The sequence below is a fragment of the Chiroxiphia lanceolata genome, chromosome 1 (genome assembly GCF_009829145.1).
Source record: "Chiroxiphia lanceolata isolate bChiLan1 chromosome 1, bChiLan1.pri, whole genome shotgun sequence".
NCBI lineage: Eukaryota > Metazoa > Chordata > Aves > Passeriformes > Pipridae > Chiroxiphia > Chiroxiphia lanceolata.
Genome location: NC_045637.1, coordinates 133,029,451 through 133,048,561, shown reverse-complemented (window position 1 = coordinate 133,048,561; position 19,111 = coordinate 133,029,451). Strand labels below are relative to the sequence as shown.

Genomic DNA, 19,111 nt, shown 5'->3' with positions numbered 1-19,111 from the left:
AGGAAAACAATGACAAACATTCAGATTTACAAGCTTCTTATTAAGGCTTTAATTCAAATAAATTAAGAATTATAAGATTGTGACTACTCTGCGTATGATGCATCGTCATTTTGAGGTGCATGAGTTAGTCTCATGACTAAATATGCCCATTTTAATGTAAATAACTTTCTGGTAACAAGAGTCACATAAGGTAGTATTTCAGCCAGAAATAATGCAGGAAAGAACATGCTGCTTTTTTCTTTTGATACATTTGTTGGTTGGACTAAAATTTTTGAGCTTATACTATTGCAGCTGTACTGGCTACCGAAAAACAAGCCTAGGATGATGACCTCTGAATCAACAGCAAAGAAAAGGAGAATATTAGAGCAAGAAACTGAAGAGCTGGCATGCTGGTTCTCATCGTGGAAAAGGCCAATTCCTTTCTGAGTAGTCTGCCAATGAAGTCACCTTTTTGTTTACTTCTGTGGAGTACTGACTCAGTCCTCAGTGTCTTGGAGCTGAAAATGCAGTTTGGAAAATTAGGCAATAGAATTTCTGTGCTCCTGTTTGCCAAATTAAAAAATAATTTAAAATATATGTTTTCAATGTCAATAAAATTACTTATTTAAGAATTGGGAAGGGGGAAGAATGGCTTCTGAACTACAACAGGAAAGTGTCTCAGTCCTCTTTTCAAATTCTACAGCATGGTTGTCATGACTATATATTGAAACAAATGTTTGAATCGATTGTATGGTTCATTCAGCTGAAGTCCTCAATTAATGCACTATAGAAACAAGTCAGCATGCACACACGAAGGATGAAAACAGTTATGTTCAGTGTTTCAGTGTGATCATATGGCTTCTTTTCAATCATCTGTGCATGTGTCAGTTTTTTTGCTGCAACATGAAAGACATACATCTTCACGTGGGTTGGTCAGTTTTAAATGCAATAAATACAAAGGGTTGAGGGCTATGCATTGTCACATATACAGCATTTCTTAATGAAAGATAGAATTGATTTGGTAAATGAGAAAATGTTAAAATCAGAAGCTGTGCTTTTTCAGGAAAAAGCTCCATCTGTCTTCAACTGGAAATTTCCTTGCCAAACAACATAGAATTCAGATCTTGGGGCTAGCTTTGCTTTTATGTGGCTGAATCCTGTGTTTCTCATCTTGTGTAACACTGAAATTAGAGCACAACTCCCACCTGCACAGAGTACAGTGGTCACACAGTGAAACATGGGGAGCAACATCCCCATTCCCCACACCCTGGAAGGCCCAGAGAGCACCACCCAACACCCGCTCAGAAATTACAAGGGTGGTGAAAAGCAGGAAGAGACTGCCCAGAAGGGTGGTGGACACCCCATCATTGGAAACATTCAGTCAGATTGGAAGGAGATCTGAACAACTAGTTCATGCTCATTGGGTTCCTTCCAACCCAGCCATTCTGTGACATAGGATGGTTTGATCCCTCACCTGCAGCCCTGCAGCTGGCACCGCTTGCAGCAGCACCCTTCTGCCAGGAGAGGATAAGGAAAGAAGGCTGGTGGCGGGTTCCTGCTGAAGAACCACCTGGGCCAGGGCAGGGGAGGCAGGGCAGGGTCTGGGAGGTGCGTTTTGCCCTCAGGGCCATGAGCTTGCCTGGGGACCGGCCAAGTACCCGCGCTGTGTCAGCAGGACCCAGGTCTGGCTCTGCCTGTGCTGGGGGTGTTGTGCAGGCCAGAGGGATTGGGGCTGGAGCAGTGATGATAGCTGGGGCTGAGGGCAGTGGGGGGCTGCCCACACCCCTCTCCCCACATGTTGCTGCCCCCTGGTACTGTCACAGAATCACAGAAACACAGAATTGTTAGGGTTGCAAGGGACCTCTGGGGACCATCTAGTACAACCACTCTGCCAAGGCAGAGTGACCTTGAGCAAGTGACACAGGAACATATCCAAGTGGGTTTTGAATGTCTCCAGAGAGGGAGACTCCATGACCTCCCTGGGCAACTTGGCAGTGACAGTGCTCTGTCACTTCCTTGTGTTAAGGTGAAACTTCATGTGTTTTAATTTATGAGCTTGCTCCTTGTCCTATCACTAGGAACCACCGAAAAGAGTATGACACCATCCTCTAGCACCCAGCTTTGAGATATTTATATGCATTAATGAGATCCCCTCTCAGTCTTCTCTTCTCCAGACTAAAGAGGCCCAGCTCCTGCAGACTCTCCTCATGAGAGACGTTCCAGACCCCTAATCTTGTGCCTAGCCGCTGGATCCTCTCCAGTAGCTCCTTGTCTTTCTTGTTTTGAGGCGCCCAGAACTGGACACAGCACTCCAGATGTGGCTTCACGAAAGCCAGGCAGAGGGGGAGGATCATCTTCCTCAAACTGCTGGCCACACTCCTCCCGATGCACCCCAGGATACCGATGGCCCTCCTGGCAGCAAGGGCACACTGCCGACTCATGGTTAACCGGTCAACCCGTCACCCACTAAGACCCCCGGCTCCCTCCCAGCCTTCCCCGGCCGTGCCGGAAGGGCCGCAGGGGGCGGGTCGCGGCGGCAGGAGAGGCACCGCCTCCCCGCCCGCCCGGCACTGCGGGGCCGGACAGTGAGGAGGAGCGGCGGCGCGGAGCTCCTGGCGGGCGGGTGGAGGTGAGAGGCGCCGGGGCGGGCCGGGCCCCATCCTCGCCGGGCTCTCCCCGGCCCAGCTGCGCGGGGCTTTCCCCGCTGCCCATCGTGGTGGTGGCGGCTGCGCCACGGCTGCCCCCGGCTCCGGACAGGCTCTGGCGGTGCCGGGGCCCCACGGAGCGGAGCGGAGGGGCCCGGCCTCCCACAGCCGCGAGGGTGCCGGGCAGCCCCCGCCCCGCGGCGGGCGGGCCTGGCAGCACTGCCCCGGCTGTGCCGGGGGGCGGAGGGGCCGGGCGGGCGATGTCACGGCGTGTTGTCGTTGCAGCTGGAGATGCCGGCCCGGACCAGGGCTCCGCCGAGCTGCCCTGCGCTGGATCCCCGCTCCGCGCTGCCGCCCGCCAGCCCGCCGAGGGGGCGCCGGCCCGCCCCTGGCCTCCCGCCAGCCCCGCGCCCCGTAAGTGCCCGCCCGGGCAGGGGTCACACACCCGGTGCCCGCCCGGCTTGCGCTTGTTCGGTTTTTTCCTCCAGCAGTTGTTTTTCCAAGAGCAATCTTTCACGAGTGTCACCGTCTGGCTTACACAGCGCTGTGGTGGTCTTAGCTTATCTAAGAGCAAATGTCAAATTTATGTAATTTTTTTTTATTTTTTAGAACTCTGAAGGCATATATTTTGTAAAAGAAGGTTGTTTTTTGTTGTAGTCTGTTCCTGAACAACCCACCTCAGCTACTTCTTGTCATCTGCTTCCCATCTATTTACAAATGGATTGCTCAATAACTTGATGTAAAATCTGTCCAAAGGCTGAAGTTAGGCTAACAACTCTTTGCTTTCCTCAGTCTTCCTCCTCCATTCTTTTAATGGAATGTGCTAGTCTGCCTGTCTTATCTTCTCTTGAGTTCTCAAGATGTCACTTTAATTGGCATTTTAAGCACCAAGAGTTGGTTTCTTATGTGTCTGCTGACTTTAAAATCTTTAACTTTATCCTTTACTCTTAATTTACCTTTTTTGACTTTGACGTCACCTTCTGTCTCCCTGTAAAAAGAATTTCATTACATTGCCATTCACGGTTAACTTTTCTGCTGAGGGCTGAAATAAAGACGACTTTTAACACTTTCTCCTACTTTGTATCACTTATAATTTATTCCTTTTCCTCTGAAGTTATGAATTTTGCCTTCTGTCTTCTGTTTTTTATTGTATTTATGGAACCTTTACTTGTTACCGTGTATGTTCTTCACTAGTTGCAACTCACTTCTGTGCCATTGTTCTGATTTTATCCCTACGCAATAGCACTGTCTTTTTAACTTTTTTTACTGTTCCTTAGCTATGCACACAAACCTTTATTTATTTATTTATTGTGTAATTTTTTAGATCATTAAGGCTCTCCTGTTTTAGTTAAAACAGTCTTTCCTCTGAATTACCATTGTGCATTTAATATAGTCCCTTTCAGTTACTGCTAGCTCTCTACTCTCTTCTGTCTTTTGGATTACTTACCTTAGAGTCATGTCAACCTGTTCTCTGAGGTTTTTGTATGAAGTCTGTTATTTTTATTCTTTTACTCACATTGTATTTTCCTTAGAAAGGGAGTGAGAAACTTTGGCCAGTGGGCCAAATTCAGCTCGCCAGAGTAATTCATCATGTCCAGTTCCTATATGTGCACTCTCCTAAGGATCCTTTGGACTAAAACTGAAAGTGAGCTGCAGCAGGTTAAATGGTACTGGTAGCCCATTTCCTCATGGGTGTTTCCTTTCAATCCCAAAGTTTTGCAGCACCTTCATGTCACATGGAATGAACTGAAGTGGGCCTCTGTAATCGCATGGTAAACGCATGCATGTTCTGTCATATCCAGTTATATCTCTTATCTGATCAAAATACAGCCATTCTCATTATGTTCCTAGCTGTTAATCCATCGTGGTGCAGGAAATAGTTTGATCATGTGTTAGATACAGTCCAGGTCACATGGTAAGAAAGAAGTCAAGGCTTTTTTCAGTCCGTACATAAAAATCTCTGTGGTCTGCCTCTGCCAGAAAGATTCACTGTTAGAATCTTTTCTTGGAATACTGACTTTGTGGTGAGTTTCACGTATTGCTTTCCATCTTTAGCATCTGAGTTCAGTTTCGATGAGTTCTTCCCTTCTAGTCAAAGCTGAAATGAAGAGTGCCCATTCTTTTAGTAGCTTCCTCCAATTTCTGAAACACAGAGCTGCTTTTAATTGTGGGAGGTTGTTCACCACACATGCTGTATTCCTAGCCAATGGCTGGGTAAAGTACCCCACTGATGATTAGGTACCATCATATCACCTCTTGCATGGTGGCTCAGGAAGAGGTTCATTTGGTTCCTCCTTTCTATGTGTTCTGCTTTTGATTGCTCTCAAATCAGCAACCTTGTGGATCTCTTTGCTGCTTGTTAACCTGCCTTCCCTCATTGCCTCCTTCATTTTCAGAATTCATTCCTGTTCTAATATTATATGGAGTTTGCCTGGCAAGGCTTTGGTAGCGGGAGGGGGGTGGACTGCTATAGGAGTGGCTTCTGTGAGCAGCTGCTGGAATCTTACCCTGTGTCTGAAGGGGCAGTACCAGCTGGGTCTGGGAGGGACCCACAGCTGGCCAGGGCTGAGCCCACCAGCAATGGTGGTAGCACCTCTGGGATAATATAGGTAGGATAAAGGAAGAAAAAAGTAATTGTGGCCACAGAAGAGAGGAGTGAGAATATGTAAGAGGAACAACAATGTAGAGACCAAGGCCAGTGAAGGAGGAGGAGGAGGTGCTCTAAATGCTGGAGCAGACATTCCCCTGCAGCCCATGGTGCAGCCATGGTAGAGCAGCCTGTCCCCTGCAGCCCAGGTAGGTTCATGGTAGAGCAGAGAAGGAAGGAGCCCTACACCAGTGCAAGTGGATGCCTGAAAGAAGGCTGTGACCCTGTGGGAAGCCCACTCTGGAGCAGGCTCCTGGCACGACCTGTGTAGAGGTTTCCTGGTAGGACTTGTGACCCCGTGGGGAACCCCTGCTGGAGCAGCTTGTTCCTGAAGGACTGCAGTCCGTGGAAGGGGCCCACACTGGAGCAGTTTGTGAAGAACTGTAGCCTGTGGGAAGGACTCAAGTTGGAGAAGTGCATGGAGGACTCTCCTGTGGGAGGGACCCCATGCTGGGGTAAGGGAAGGGCTCCTCTCCTTGAGGAGGAAGCAGCAGCAGAAACAACGTGGTGAATTGACCAGAACCTCCATTCCCCATCTCCCTGCACTGCTTTGGGGGAGGAGGTGGAGAATTGGGGAAAAAAGTTAAACCCAGGAAGGAGGAAGTGGTGGGAGGAAGGTGCTTTTTTGGGGATTTGTTTTGCTTCTCATCATCCTGATCCAATTTTGATTGGTAATAAATTCAGTTAATTTCCCCAAGTCAAGTCTGTTTTGCCTATGACAGTATCTAGTGAGTGATCTCTTCCTGCCCTTATCTCAACTCATTTTTGTTACATTTTCTCTCCCTTGCCCAGCTGAGAAGGGGAGTGATAGACCAGCTTTTTGGGCACCTGACTTTCAGCCAGGGTCAACCCACCACAACAGTGCATAACCACTTACGTCATAACTGGTTTCATGTGAAGACTTCCCTACTGGGGGTTGTTTTTTAATGTCTTTGTTACAGCTTTATTGCAGTTCTGTGACCACTTCTCTCCAAACATATAGTAGTATTTCTTTTATTTTTCATTGAGCCTTAGCCTCTGTCCTTCTTCAAAGCATCCCTTACTGCACTGAATTTGAGTCTTAAAAATATCTTCCCTTTTATTATTGCATGAAATCTGTCTTTTCCTGCCATTAGTTTTTTGTGGAATGCTGTCCCATGTGTTTGTGTCCAGGACTTATCTCACTTACCTGGTTAGAAATTTCTGTTAAGCATATTTGTGACCTATGGCCTTGAATCCTTTACCCTTGCATCCACAGTTAATCCTTATACATCCTTGGCCAGACCTGGCAGTCTGACCTAGAAATGTCATTAGTGATCTCACGACTAGGCCTTGATAAATTTCCCTTGTCTTTGCCGTTGGATCCATGTGGGCAGCCCATTTTCCAGGCTGACAGCTGGATGTCTGTCATGGTGGTAGCCATGACATTTGCAGCTTTGAGACTTTTGCATCCCTTCCTTCATGACCAATAGAAGATATCACAGTAATAACCTGATAAGCTTTTAATGGAGTTCAACTTCCGTGAACTCAGCTGTCCTCATGCCAATCCCAGGCCAGTGCTCTCTACTTTCTAACATTTTCCATAGTTAGCCAGTTTTTCTAACATATTTCTTCTCATTTTTCTGTTGACTGTTAGTTTCATGAGCCCAAAGTTATCTTGTGGTCTAGCATTCCAGGGTGGAAGACAGGGAATAGGAGAAGATGAAAGAAATATTATTTACTAATGGAGCTGTATTATTGAAGTGCTTGAAGTGTTTTATATTTCTTATTGCTCCTTCTATTAGTGACACATTGCAAGACAAAATTGAAGAGCACGTACTTATTAAGAAGAAAATATAATATGGAACTCAGAAGCAAAGATTTTGTTTCCAGAGGTGTTTATGGATTCTGATGCCTCATAATTGTATGATGTTGCATTTTTCCTTCTGTTGTTTTCTCTTTTTTCTTTTCTCTTCCCCCCCCCCCCGAAGAAATCATTGTAGGTTTGGTGTCTTGGAAATATGGAATCAATCTCTATGATGGGGAGTCCCAAGAACCTCAATGAAACTTTTCTACCAAATGTTGCTAACGGTATCAAGGATGCCAGTAAGGTCACAATAGGCATCATTGGAAGTGGAGACTTCGCTAAGTCATTGACAATTAGACTCATCAGATGTGGGTACCATGTGGTTGTAGGAAGCAGAAACCCTAAACATGCTGCTGAGTTCTTTCCCCATGTGGTTGATGTCACTCATCATGAAGATGCAGTAGCAAAAACAAACATCATTTTTATAGCCATACACAGAGAACATTACATCTCTTTGTGGGACCTCAAACATTTACTTGCTGGTAAAATTCTGATTGATGTCAGCAATAATACAAGAGTAGACCAATATCCGGACTCCAATGCAGAGTATTTGGCATCGCTTTTTCCTGATTCCCTGATTGTCAAAGGATTCAATGTAATTTCAGCTTGGTCACTGCAGTTAGGACCGAAGGATGCCAGCAGACAGGTAAGTGCTATTATTTGTATAAATTTAACTTTCTTGTAGGATGCAAATGACAGGAACTGAATGTAAGCAGCCAGAACTCATGAGATTCGTTTTGCTTGACTTACCTAATATGCTGAGTGGGCCTTTAGCCTATGTTTTAGTAGCCAATAAAATTTTCAGAGTCGAGTTCATCCCATTGTAAGACATAGACTAAGTGGTCCGAATTTTTCCCTGAGTTGCCTGTTTATCTTTAAAGATTGCAGGGGAAACATGGATACGATCTTAGAGTAGACAGATGACCTTTAGATGACTACATACAGATGGGAGGAGTTGGGTTTTAATGTTTTCCATAGGAAATACGTTCACGTCTATCCTTATGCTATATACCAGGATAGAGACAGTCTTTCCCAGTATATTTGAGTTTCGGTATTGGGATAAACTATTGAAAAAGATGCATAGAAATCTGAGCTCCTGATCCCAGGGCTTAGGAGTCAGCTTTTCTAAAAATACTTGCTTCAAATAGCAGCAAAGGGATTGAAAGAAATTTTGTAGCTTTTAGTTGCCCCAAAATCATAAATATGAGGAAACAGAAGGAGGCACACATGTTTCTAAGATTTGTTAGATCCAGGACTACTTGAGAACATCATGTTCAAATTCCTTCCCAGTATGTTCCCTAAATCCATCCTGCATATAGAAAAGGCATCTTTATGTTTTTCATGCTTTGCTGAAGTGATACAAAGAATTTAAGCCTATGCAGGAATCCAGTCCTTCACAGCTTTATGGGCTCTGAGAAATACATGAGAAATGACTGGTGCAGTGTGACTACTTTGAGAGATTAAATTGAGTTTTCTGACTCTTCAGGTAGATTTAAATGGAATGCAATTAATACAGAATTAGCGTAATTTTAAAAATAACCTCGCCAGACTCCTTTTATCCCCTTTCAGAATAGCACTGCACAGTTAGTAATTCACTTCTGTCAAAACAGATCATGTTTGCTCTAATGCAGATGATCAGCAAACAGTGTTGGGTAAACTGTAGCCCATTGTAAATTTTAAAAGAACCATAAAGTACTTTGTAGCAGTGCCTTTTTTTCACTGTGTAATAAACTGGTCTCTAGAACTAGTTATTGTCTGGCTTCTAGTTTTTATCTTTGCTGATAAACATTCAAATCTGGAATCCATGGAAGTCTGGATTGTGAAATGAAGTTAAAATTATTACATATCAAGAGATTACATAGTTCTCTGCTTTGCATTCTGTTTATGCTACAGCTGTTTTAGGGTCATCTTTCAAGATTCCTGTATTTTTGAGAGAACGTGTGATTTTCTGAAATGCTTTTAGCCATTGTTTCAAGTTCAATCCAGTCCTGTAGGCATTTCAGTATGGGGGATTTCAGTGTGCAGATTGCAGGACATCCCACAGTCAGCTCATCAGTAATGCCAAGATAAAGCCAATTTTTGTTTACTGTTTTGCTAAATCAGTGGGCATATTTGCACTTTGGCTGGATTTTTATGTGATTTCATTCTCATCTTGGTGATATGAGGTGGGATAACAGTGTACAGTTTTAGCAGTAGTGTCATAGTTTTGATCTGAAGGACCTTAAGGTTTTTGTTGGGTTTTGTTGGGGATTTTTTACCTTTGAGTCTCTTTCTGTGACTACAGACAATTGCCTTGACTTTCCCAACAGGTCTATATATGCAGTAACAATGTTCAGGCTCGCCATCAAGTTATTGAGCTTGCCCGTAAGCTCAGTTTTATTCCTATTGATGTGGGGGCATTGACGTCTTCAAGGGAAATTGAAAACTTGCCTCTGCGACTGTTCACCCTGTGGAAGGGGCCTGTACTGATTGCGATTAGCCTGGCAACATTTTTCTTCATCTATTCGTTCATCAGAGATGTAATCCATCCATACATGAGAAGCCAGCAGAGCGACTTTTACAAGATTCCCATTGAGATCGTGAACAAGACTCTGCCAATTGTTGCAATCACTTTACTTTCTCTAGTGTATTTATCAGGACTTCTTGCAGCTGCTTACCAGCTTTACTATGGCACTAAGTATCGGCGGTTTCCACCTTGGCTGGACAACTGGCTCCAGTGTCGAAAGCAGCTTGGACTGCTCAGTTTCTTCTTTGCAACAGTGCACGTGGTGTACAGCCTGTGCTTACCCATGAGGAGATCGGAGCGGTACTTGTTCCTCAACATGGCGTATCAACAGGTGAGACAGTCTTTGGGTCAGTGAGCCAAAAAGGCCTCTGCTGTGTGCAGATGGCTCCTGAATACGATATATATGTTTTCTTAGTTTGATCTAGTGTTTTCAGCACAGAATGTAATGTGTTATCTTATGCACAGCTGGTGCCAAATAAGGAGACTAAAAGAAACATCCGTGCGTTTTGCTCATCTTGTGGGTCAAACTGCAGTCACATTTGTGTGGTAGGGAGAGTCAAGGATGTGTCCTACTGAAAGTCCTGATAGTAATATACACAAGGAGAATGTAGGATAGACAGGATAAGAGCAACAGCAGGAAAATTCTGAGGTATGTTCCTCTCTACGTATACTTAACATATGGGGGAAGTATGTATATCATAAGTGCATTTACGAGTATGAAAAGTATAAGGGTAGATACTGTGATCATTATTACAGATACATCTATGTTAAAAAAAAAGGAAAAGAAAATGCTGATAGTTTTTAACATTTTGGACCAGTGGTAAAATGACTATTCATTTAAAATTCTGTGACCATAATCTCTTGCAGGCAATAGAGATTGACTCACAGTTCCCAGGAACAATTGGTCTTGCGTAACCCTGAAACAATCTCTGACAAATCTGTCATCCTTTAGAAGGGGGTCTGATTCTCCTGTCTGTCAGTGAGGCAGCTTACTGTCACTTTTAAAGTAGCAGAGAAGCAGCACTGCCAGAAAAACAGCATTGCCATTCTGCCCATAAAATCTATGGGAAAGAGAGGTGTGATAGAACAGAAAGGAAAGCGCACTAAGGAAATAAAATCAAATGGAACAAATTAACAGAGATTGGGTCCACAAACTCTGAAAGGGCTAGCACGAAAAAATGAGCTTAAGGGAAAGACAGGAGGGGCAAAACTATGGAAGACAGCAAGAAACTATAATTGTTCACACTTAAAATTAGTAATACTAAAGGATCCACTGATGCTTTTACTAAGAAATTGCTTTTAATGATATTGTAAAACTCTCACTTGCTAGTATTGCTAGTGAACCTCTTTCAAGGCATGTCATGTTGCAATAGTCCACCTGAAAGTGGAAAATAGTTTAATATCCAAGCTTCTTAATTGTTAAGGTCCTGAGTTCTTTCTTTTTTCTGGTAAAGCTCTCTAATGAGAACCCTGAGATTAGCTCAGCTGGTTAGAGCCTGGTGCTCGTAACACCAAGGTTGTGGGCTCAATCCCTCTGTGAGCCATTCACTTAAGAGTTGGACCTTTTGGGTCCCTTTCAACTCAGAATATTCTGTGTATCTGATGTCAGTAGTGAAAGAGACAAACTAGCTTGGACTAGGGAGATAAAGCAAAACTGGGAAATTATGCTAAACTATTTCCAAATGTAACAAACTAAAAACAAATTGCAGGTTTATTCAATTTGTGTACAGAATTTAAATTTGCAGGGTCTGAAGAATACATCTGCTTTTCTGCTGTGCATAGGAATGTGCAGAATTACCTGATTTTATAACAGAATTGTTGTAAATGGCTTATAATGTTACAGTTTCGCTTAACATCTAAATTTCCTTGTTTAATATATTTTTAATCTAGCAAGAGCCAGTCCCAGCAGTAAGGAAATAGATGTTTTTCTCTGAGACGTGAGAAAACCTCTGAAGTATTTGACCCCATTTTATAGTTGTCCTGTGACTGTGGACTTTTAAGTCTGCAAAATAACTTCTGTTGGTATTTTTAATATTCTGTAGAATAAAGTTCTTCCTTTTTTCTTTTTCATCAGGTTCATGCAAATGTTGAAAATTCTTGGAATGAGGAAGAAGTGTGGCGAATTGAAATGTATATTTCCTTTGGAATAATGAGTCTTGGATTGCTTTCTTTGCTGGCAGTAACTTCCATCCCTTCAGTAAACAGTGCCTTAAACTGGAGGGAGTTCAGTTTTATTCAGGTGTGTTACTTTTTGAATAATGGGGGTTTGTTGTTAACAAGAATTCCTTGATCATGCTCATGATCATAAACAAAAGCAAATTGCTACATGACAAGAGCTTCATTTTCCTCTCTGGTAATTTAATAAAAACAACATATCCTTATTTAGCAAATATATTACCATGAAGGCACATAAAGCATTTCATAAATGTTAGAATAGGACTTTACATTTTACACTTCTTGGTCTTAAATAATCAACATAGCTAAGACCAAATGATCACTAATCTATTCCTTTTCGAGTGTTAAAATTTCTTCCTAAATTCAAATTAGATAAATTTGGACAAACTTGCTAAAGGCAGTGATACTGATGAGATACTGCTATATGTAGATGCACACAACTGCTAAAATTGAAGACTTAATTTGTCCTACAGGATTTTTATTGCACAGCTCTCTGACAGCCATGGTGTCATTCATTTCGTTTTGCTTCCCTTCCACTGTGTGGGACTTGACACAGCTCTCAACTGCATTATTTCCATTAGCTGAAAATACCCATTAGTAAAACATGAAGTTTTGTTTATTAAAATCAGTGGCTTTTCCAGGCCCTGGCACACCTTCTGCTGCCTTCCTTCCTCAGATAAATAACTACAACAGGCAGGCCTAACCAACATAAAATACTGAGAAATATCAGCTTTAATAAACAGTTTAATATTTGCTTCTACACAAAGTTGCCATTGGTTTTAGGTAGCAGTCAGGTATAGGAAATTTTATTAGGATTTGGTCTGATGAAAATTTCCTAAGTGTGTACACTTAGGGCTTTTTTTGTTTTCTGACTTTGACTTCAGTAATGTAGTCTTAACTCAGTCTTCTCTGATTAACAGTTTTTTCAGCATAGCCATTGTAATAATATTGCCTAATTCTTAGTCCTATTCGCTTCAGAACACAGGCACTGACTTTACTGTTCAGGGCTTGGGTTTAACTTTACAGACATTTTAAAGGGAGTGGTGGGGAACTCTTCAATGGCTACGGGTGTCTGAGGTCTTCTGTCTGTAAGGTGATGTCTTCCCTTCCCCTTGGGTTTCTGTTGCTGGAACACTGGAGGTAGACCCACAAAAAGTTTGCTGAAAAGTTTTCCAAAGTAGAGTTATCCTGACAGAACTGTCTATCCACACTCCTGGCTTTGAGCCTTCAGAGCAAGTAAATACCAATTGTATTGTTACAACATCCCTGCCATCTGAAGTTCTCTGTGTGTGGACAATGGTACTGCTATTGGGTGATTTAAAACATTAGTGTAAAAGGGAAAAACGTTTTCACTCATGAGTGACATGATGTCTATCCAGTAATGACTTCCAGACACAAACACAGCATTTGTGTCTTATTTTTCCTTTCTCAAATTTCGGGCTTGTGTGACTGAATCAACCCACACAACAACCACAATGATGTATATCTGCGTGGGCATTTTTTATTGTATCATATTTACTGCAGTTATTTCCACTGTAAACAAGTCAAAATAGTTCCAAATTTGAACAAATATGAACTCTAATGAATCATCTATGAGTATTTTGCTCTGGAGGTATGTTACAGTTGAAACTGATATTAGTAATTAATTATTGTCATTTGCAATTTTTAATCACAAAAAACACTGAACTACTAAACATTTCCTTAAAGTTAATGAATATTAAAGATACTTTACTTTGTCATTAATTACTTCTCAGGGTGTAAGTTGTTCTTCATTACTTGTCCAAAAAAGTTGTCTTTTTTTTTTTAATCAGAAAACAGACTTTCACTGATTCCTTACTAAAGTAAAAGGAGTCTGTATTTCTGCACAAGCTTCATTGTACCCAGTATGCAAGTAGAACAGATAGAACATCATAGTAGTTACTCTTTTATATTTTTCTTCTACTGATGTGCAGTAAGATGAAGCAAATTTGAACTTCATTTTCTCAATCTTCTCTTAAGTCAGAGGGACAAACAATGGAACTACTAGCCCACCATCTCAATGCTGCTTTTCTTTTAGCTGGGAAAAGCAGTATGTTTCTAGCTTTAGTCCTAAATCTCAGATGATTTGCCACAACAGTTGCTGAACTTCTTTTGCTTCTGATGGATGAAGAATCAGTCAGTCAGCACACTCAGACAGTTTCTCAGCTCAGCACTTCCCACTGAGAATAACATACTATTGCTTGCTCATCTTAGTAAATGCAGTTTCATCAAAATAAGGGTCTGGCCTCTTCTGAAGAGTTTTACCACTAGGACATATTCAGTCTTGAGTCCTACTAGGAAAATCTGAATTTATTAACATATACAGTATAGACAATTTTCTAGCCCCATTCCAGTAGTATAAGCCCTAAGTAGCATCTCCCCTACCCACAGTGGTTCAAACCAACTTTACCAGAGTCTTCGTAATACTGTAAAGAAACCCCAGTTGTGAATGTTTCTGCCCAGAAATCATTGTTGTCTTTGATATCCCAGATTATATTTTGGAGATGCCTCCATCTTGCCTAGCCTGGTTTCACAGCACAGGTGTCAGGAGCCCCAAAAATTCCAGCCTGTGTCATTGGGGAAAAAGGACTTTGAGAGGACAAGCAGTGCAGGTTCCACTCGTTCCCTCAGAGTATAAATATGAACAAAGTAAGATATGAGAAGGTTTAATAGTGCAAAAGCAAGTTACTGTGTCAGTCCTAGAGGGAACTAGGAGACTAGCAGAAAACTTGGAATTGCTGCAGTACAGAGCTGACTACTGTACAAAACAAAGATCTGATCACTTCATCATGATTCAGAGAGAAACACTCATAACATCGGGATAGAGGAGCCACAAAACGAGGCAGTGATGAAGAGTTTGCTCAGTAGGAGATCCTAGGTGATGGAAACTTAGCATGAAACTTTGCAGGCATTGAAGCTTACTGAGGAAAGTAGCAGGGAAGAAAGCTGGGGCTGATAAACTAATGCATTGGTTTGCTTAAATGCCACTTCAGTACTCTTCTTTTTTTCTTCTAAACATATTTGGATAAGGAACAAAGATAGACATGGACAAGAAATACAAAAGAATTCATGTTTTGCCATAGCAGGCAGAATAAACAGCCTAAACCAACACACTGCAAACAGAAAAAGGAATTTATTGAAACCAGTCCTTGAGCAGTCACATAAATTACAAGGAAATGGAGAATGTGGTCTGCAAGCAGTGCTGCACTGGACCTTCAGTCTTCTGAGGGAAGTTAAACTGTAAATATATAATGTAAGCATTAGTGACTGCTGCTTTTGTTTTCCAGTCTAAAAGTTGAAGTCCAAAACCCATCACTCAAAGTGGCAGTGAACAGAGCAGACTGGCTTTGAAAACTGAGCTTTATGTTTTTTAGCAAAAATCAGCACAACTCGACCATTTGTGTAATAGGAAGCTGACCTTTTTGTAGACATTCCTTTTCTCTGCTAGCACAATCCTAAAGCTTTTTGGAGACAGTATTACTAAAACTTCTCCTGTGCATACGCTTTAAGGAAGGGCTGCCCTGCCTTGGTTCTCCCACAAGAATAGGATACTTCTTCCTCAGAGTAAAGAAGATTGAGGCCTGAGTATTTAGCAAGTTTATGGATAAGATTCCAATCAGAGTTGCTACAGGTAGTTTATAAGTTTAGCAATATCCTGTTACTAGGGGAATCCAATGTATATCTTGCATAAATGTAGACTTTAGAAAATACCTTTCGTAAATATAAATTGCTTGGAATTATTCAACTGTCGTGAAGGTAGAAATTCCTGAAACAGATTTGCCCCACAGCAGATTATTGTCTCTATATATGTACGTTTTTCTGGTAACATTTTAGGGATTTTTCTCTTTCATCTTTTCCACTCCTCTAACTTTTGTTGGTTCTTTTCCCAAACAATGCCAGTTTGTCTAGTTTATCAGTAGTCCTGGCTGGGAATCTCCCATATTAGCTAAAAGACTGATCAGGAAGGAAAAGAAACAAACCAGGGAAGACCTAGAGAAAAGCTAAAAGATTGGGGAGTCCATAGGAAATGTGCTAATCTCTTACTCAGCTTTCAGGAAACACAGTATTATGGAAGATAAGGAAGCAAAACAACCAAAGATATTCTTCCCCTTTTCCCAGCAGCCATCCTAGAGCCTAGGCAGAGGGTTCCCAAGATTTACAACTGATGTTGCTGCTCTCTGTCCCATGTGAATTTACCAGTGAAGAAAAAGTATTGCTTCTTGCTGCTTTCAGAAGTCCTCTGCTCTTAAAGAAGTTACCATCCAGTGCCTGGTGGCAGTAATTAAGGGCCCGGTAGAAGAAGATAGCATCAGTAGCTGACAGAAGCTCCTACAGGAATGTCTTTGTTAGATTTTTAGATGTGTGGTTGAAATTGTCCAGTGCACAGTAACACATGCCCTACCACCACTTCAAAGAAGCATGCCACAGGGTAAAAAAAAAAGAACTTAATAAAGGTGCATCATATGTTTTTCTTGTCCTTGTGTTGTTAGTTCAAAATATACTGATGTACTTCTTAGCTTCCATTCTGCCATTAGATAGAAAGACTTGTATAGATATCTCAAAACTAGAGCTTGCAAATTGAGTTTAAATAAGCACTAAAATTAAAAAAAATAAAGGGAAATGACTCTGTAAGATTTCCCTTTTGTTTCTTTTTCAAGAATTGTTATAGTTCTCATCATTAATCCTGATGAAGAAGTGAGGGATATGATTCACTTGTGCCCTTCTCCCTGTTGGCGGTGATATAACAACTGTGAATTCAGGACAGTCATACCAGCAAAAAATCTGCAATAACATATTAAAGCATCAGGTTTGATACTATTGTTTGCTGTCCAAACTTCTTACCAGAGCTTCCATTCAGATACCGCATATGCCATTTTCATATCTACAAGTATTTCTCTCAGTGTTTCCTATGGAATATTTTGGCAGCAAATAGTTCTTTTTAAAACAGAAGTGTGCAGCATATCTAAAGCTTAACAACAAGGCCCTGAAACCATTGGCAAAAAAGGTGCATAGATATTGCCAAGTCAACAGGGTGCCAATCCCAAGAAATTAACAAAAGTATTTTCCTTTTATACCATTATATCTGTGAATCCTTGCAAATAGTATTAGCTCAGACATTCTCCTTTCCCTAGAAATCACTTAATCTTGAAGTAGATGGAATTATTTCTTTCACTACCTGTTATAGACCCATAGGCTGCATTTTTCTTTGTGTCTCCATGTACTGGAATTAAACAATACCTTGGTAGCCGCTTACCTTTCTTAATACTCTTTCTCTGTTTCAATAATATTCTACAAATGTTTCCCAACCAAGTTAGTCATTACATCAGTTTGGGCCAAAAAGAATTTTCCTTCATTTGATCACCACCAAAAGTCAAAGCATAGTAGTCTTTTTTTATCATGGTTTGGGAAAGTTAAGGTTAATACTTTAATAAGTATTTAATTGAAATTTGACAATTTAATAATTATCAAGTCTTCAGAGCATTATAACTACAGGGTCCTTAAAAAGGCAGATTCACAGAAATAGTGACCCCTATTATCACCACCTTCTGTGGCATGCTCTAGATTCCATGGTAAGAGGTCTTCTGCAGGGTGCTGTGGGAACCTTCTACTTCACCTTTCATCCAGCACTGCCTGTTTATGATAAACTGCATCATTGTTTTGTGCTGTTATGCCCAAGCCCTGCAGTTCAGATATTCCCATTAACCAGTTGGGAACAGCTGATGGGGAAAAGTAAGGCATGGTTTATGCTGATATCAGACAAGTGGATGCAAAGGAAGAAGTAAGCTGCACATCTCAGAGTGATAAAAATCTGCAGTGTTAGGCCCATATCCCTTCCAGAAGAATTGCATTGTTCCATAATAAGGCATCTTGGAAGTGATCTGTTCTCATAGTTAAGAAACGGGAAACTTAATTTCCAATCACAATGGATGTTGTTCCAGTAACTACACTGGAGTTGTTCCTTATTTGCATACATATCCCGAAGTTGACTTCCATTACTTAGGCTTTGGGCAGGCGTCATTTCAGTTTTGACTGAAAGGCCTATAGATGTTAGCAGAGATACATTGTAAATCAGTGCTCAGTTCAGTCTGTGATTTTCAGAACATGTGAACCTACAACCACATATTGCTAATTTAATATAGTGAATAGGTAAGACATTTTAACATGATGTCTAATAAATGTTAAAATAATGGGTTAGAGCTGTCAGATGAAGGACCAAGTACTATTATGTCTCTTTTTTTCCCCTGTTTTCTCTTTTTTTCAAAGTCAACACTTGGATACGTTGCTCTGCTTATAAGTACTTTCCATGTACTGATTTACGGATGGAAAAGAGCTTTTGAAGAAGAGTATTACAGATTTTATACACCACCAAATTTTGTTCTTGCCCTTGTTCTGCCTTCCATTGTAATTCTAGGTAAGATCATTTTACTTTTGCCATGTGTAAGTAGGAAACTGAGGAGAATTCGAAGAGGATGGGAGAAAAGCCGTGTTATAGAAGAAGTAAGTGGGTCTGTTCCACATCTCTCCCCAGAAAGGATAACTGTAATGTGATGATATTTGTTATCACTGTTGTACATGTTTGGGTTTTTTTGTCATAAACTTGTATTTTTAGAAGTTAAGTAGGAGTAAAGTCACTTGCTTGGCATATGGTACAAGCTATGATACTACCAAACTATGAGAAGTTTATAACTGGATGACTATTACTTCTGATAACTACAAAAATATTTTTGTTTTGAATTACAGAGAGCAGACTATTATGAAATCAAAAATTTTTTAATGTTCCTTTCCACAGTTACATCACAACAGTATTTTATTATAACAGATACTTCTTTGACTTAGAGCATGTGTGTCAGAGCGCTGTTTATTAATACCACATTTTCTGGGCAGTGTTTCTTCTAGTAAAACCACACTTCTGTTACTGAGTTTAGAATATAGATAAATAATTAAGGACATAATAATGTTTTGAAACAAATTAATTTGTAATGATGACAGAATCATATAATCACAGAACAGTTTGAGTTGGAAGGGACCTTAAAGATCATCTGGTTCCAACCTCCCTGCCATGGGCAGGGACACCTTCCAAAAGACCAGGTTGCTCAAAACCCCTTCCAACTTGGCCTTGAACACTGGCCAGGGATGGGGTATCCACAGCCTCCCTGGGCAACCTGTTCCAGTGTCTCACCATCCTCACAGTGAGGCATTTCCTCCTAATAACCAATCTAAACCTACTCTCATTCAGTTTGAATCCATTCCCTCTTGTTCTGTCACTACACGCCACTGCCCTCTCCAGCTTTTTTGTAGGCTCCTTTCAGGTACTG

At 41.3% G+C, this 19,111-nt stretch overlaps 1 protein-coding gene across 1 annotated transcript; it reads left to right on the top strand.

The window, feature by feature from the left end:
- The first annotated feature begins 2,876 nt into the window (after nucleotides 1-2,876).
- On the top strand, nucleotides 2,877-18,817 carry STEAP2 (STEAP2 metalloreductase). The gene is made up of 5 exons (XM_032710981.1): nucleotides 2,877-3,038; nucleotides 7,221-7,742; nucleotides 9,406-9,933; nucleotides 11,677-11,841; nucleotides 18,060-18,817. The coding sequence occupies exons 2-5, from the start codon at nucleotides 7,251-7,253 to the stop codon at nucleotides 18,342-18,344; spliced, it is 1,470 nt and encodes a 489-aa protein (XP_032566872.1). The 5' UTR covers nucleotides 2,877-3,038; nucleotides 7,221-7,250; the 3' UTR covers nucleotides 18,345-18,817.
- The last annotated feature ends 294 nt before the right edge of the window (nucleotides 18,818-19,111 follow it).

Bases quoted from the DNA above. Each gene is read 5' to 3' on its own strand.
- STEAP2 (XM_032710981.1), top strand. From the start codon at position 7,251: ATGGAATCAATCTCTATGATGGGGAGTCCCAAGAACCTCAATGAAACT. The intron at 7,743-9,405 runs GTAAGTGCTATT...CTTTCCCAACAG, and splicing joins CGAAGGATGCCAGCAGACAG to GTCTATATATGCAGTAACAA. The intron at 11,842-18,059 runs GTGTGTTACTTT...TTTTTTTCAAAG, and splicing joins GGGAGTTCAGTTTTATTCAG to TCAACACTTGGATACGTTGC.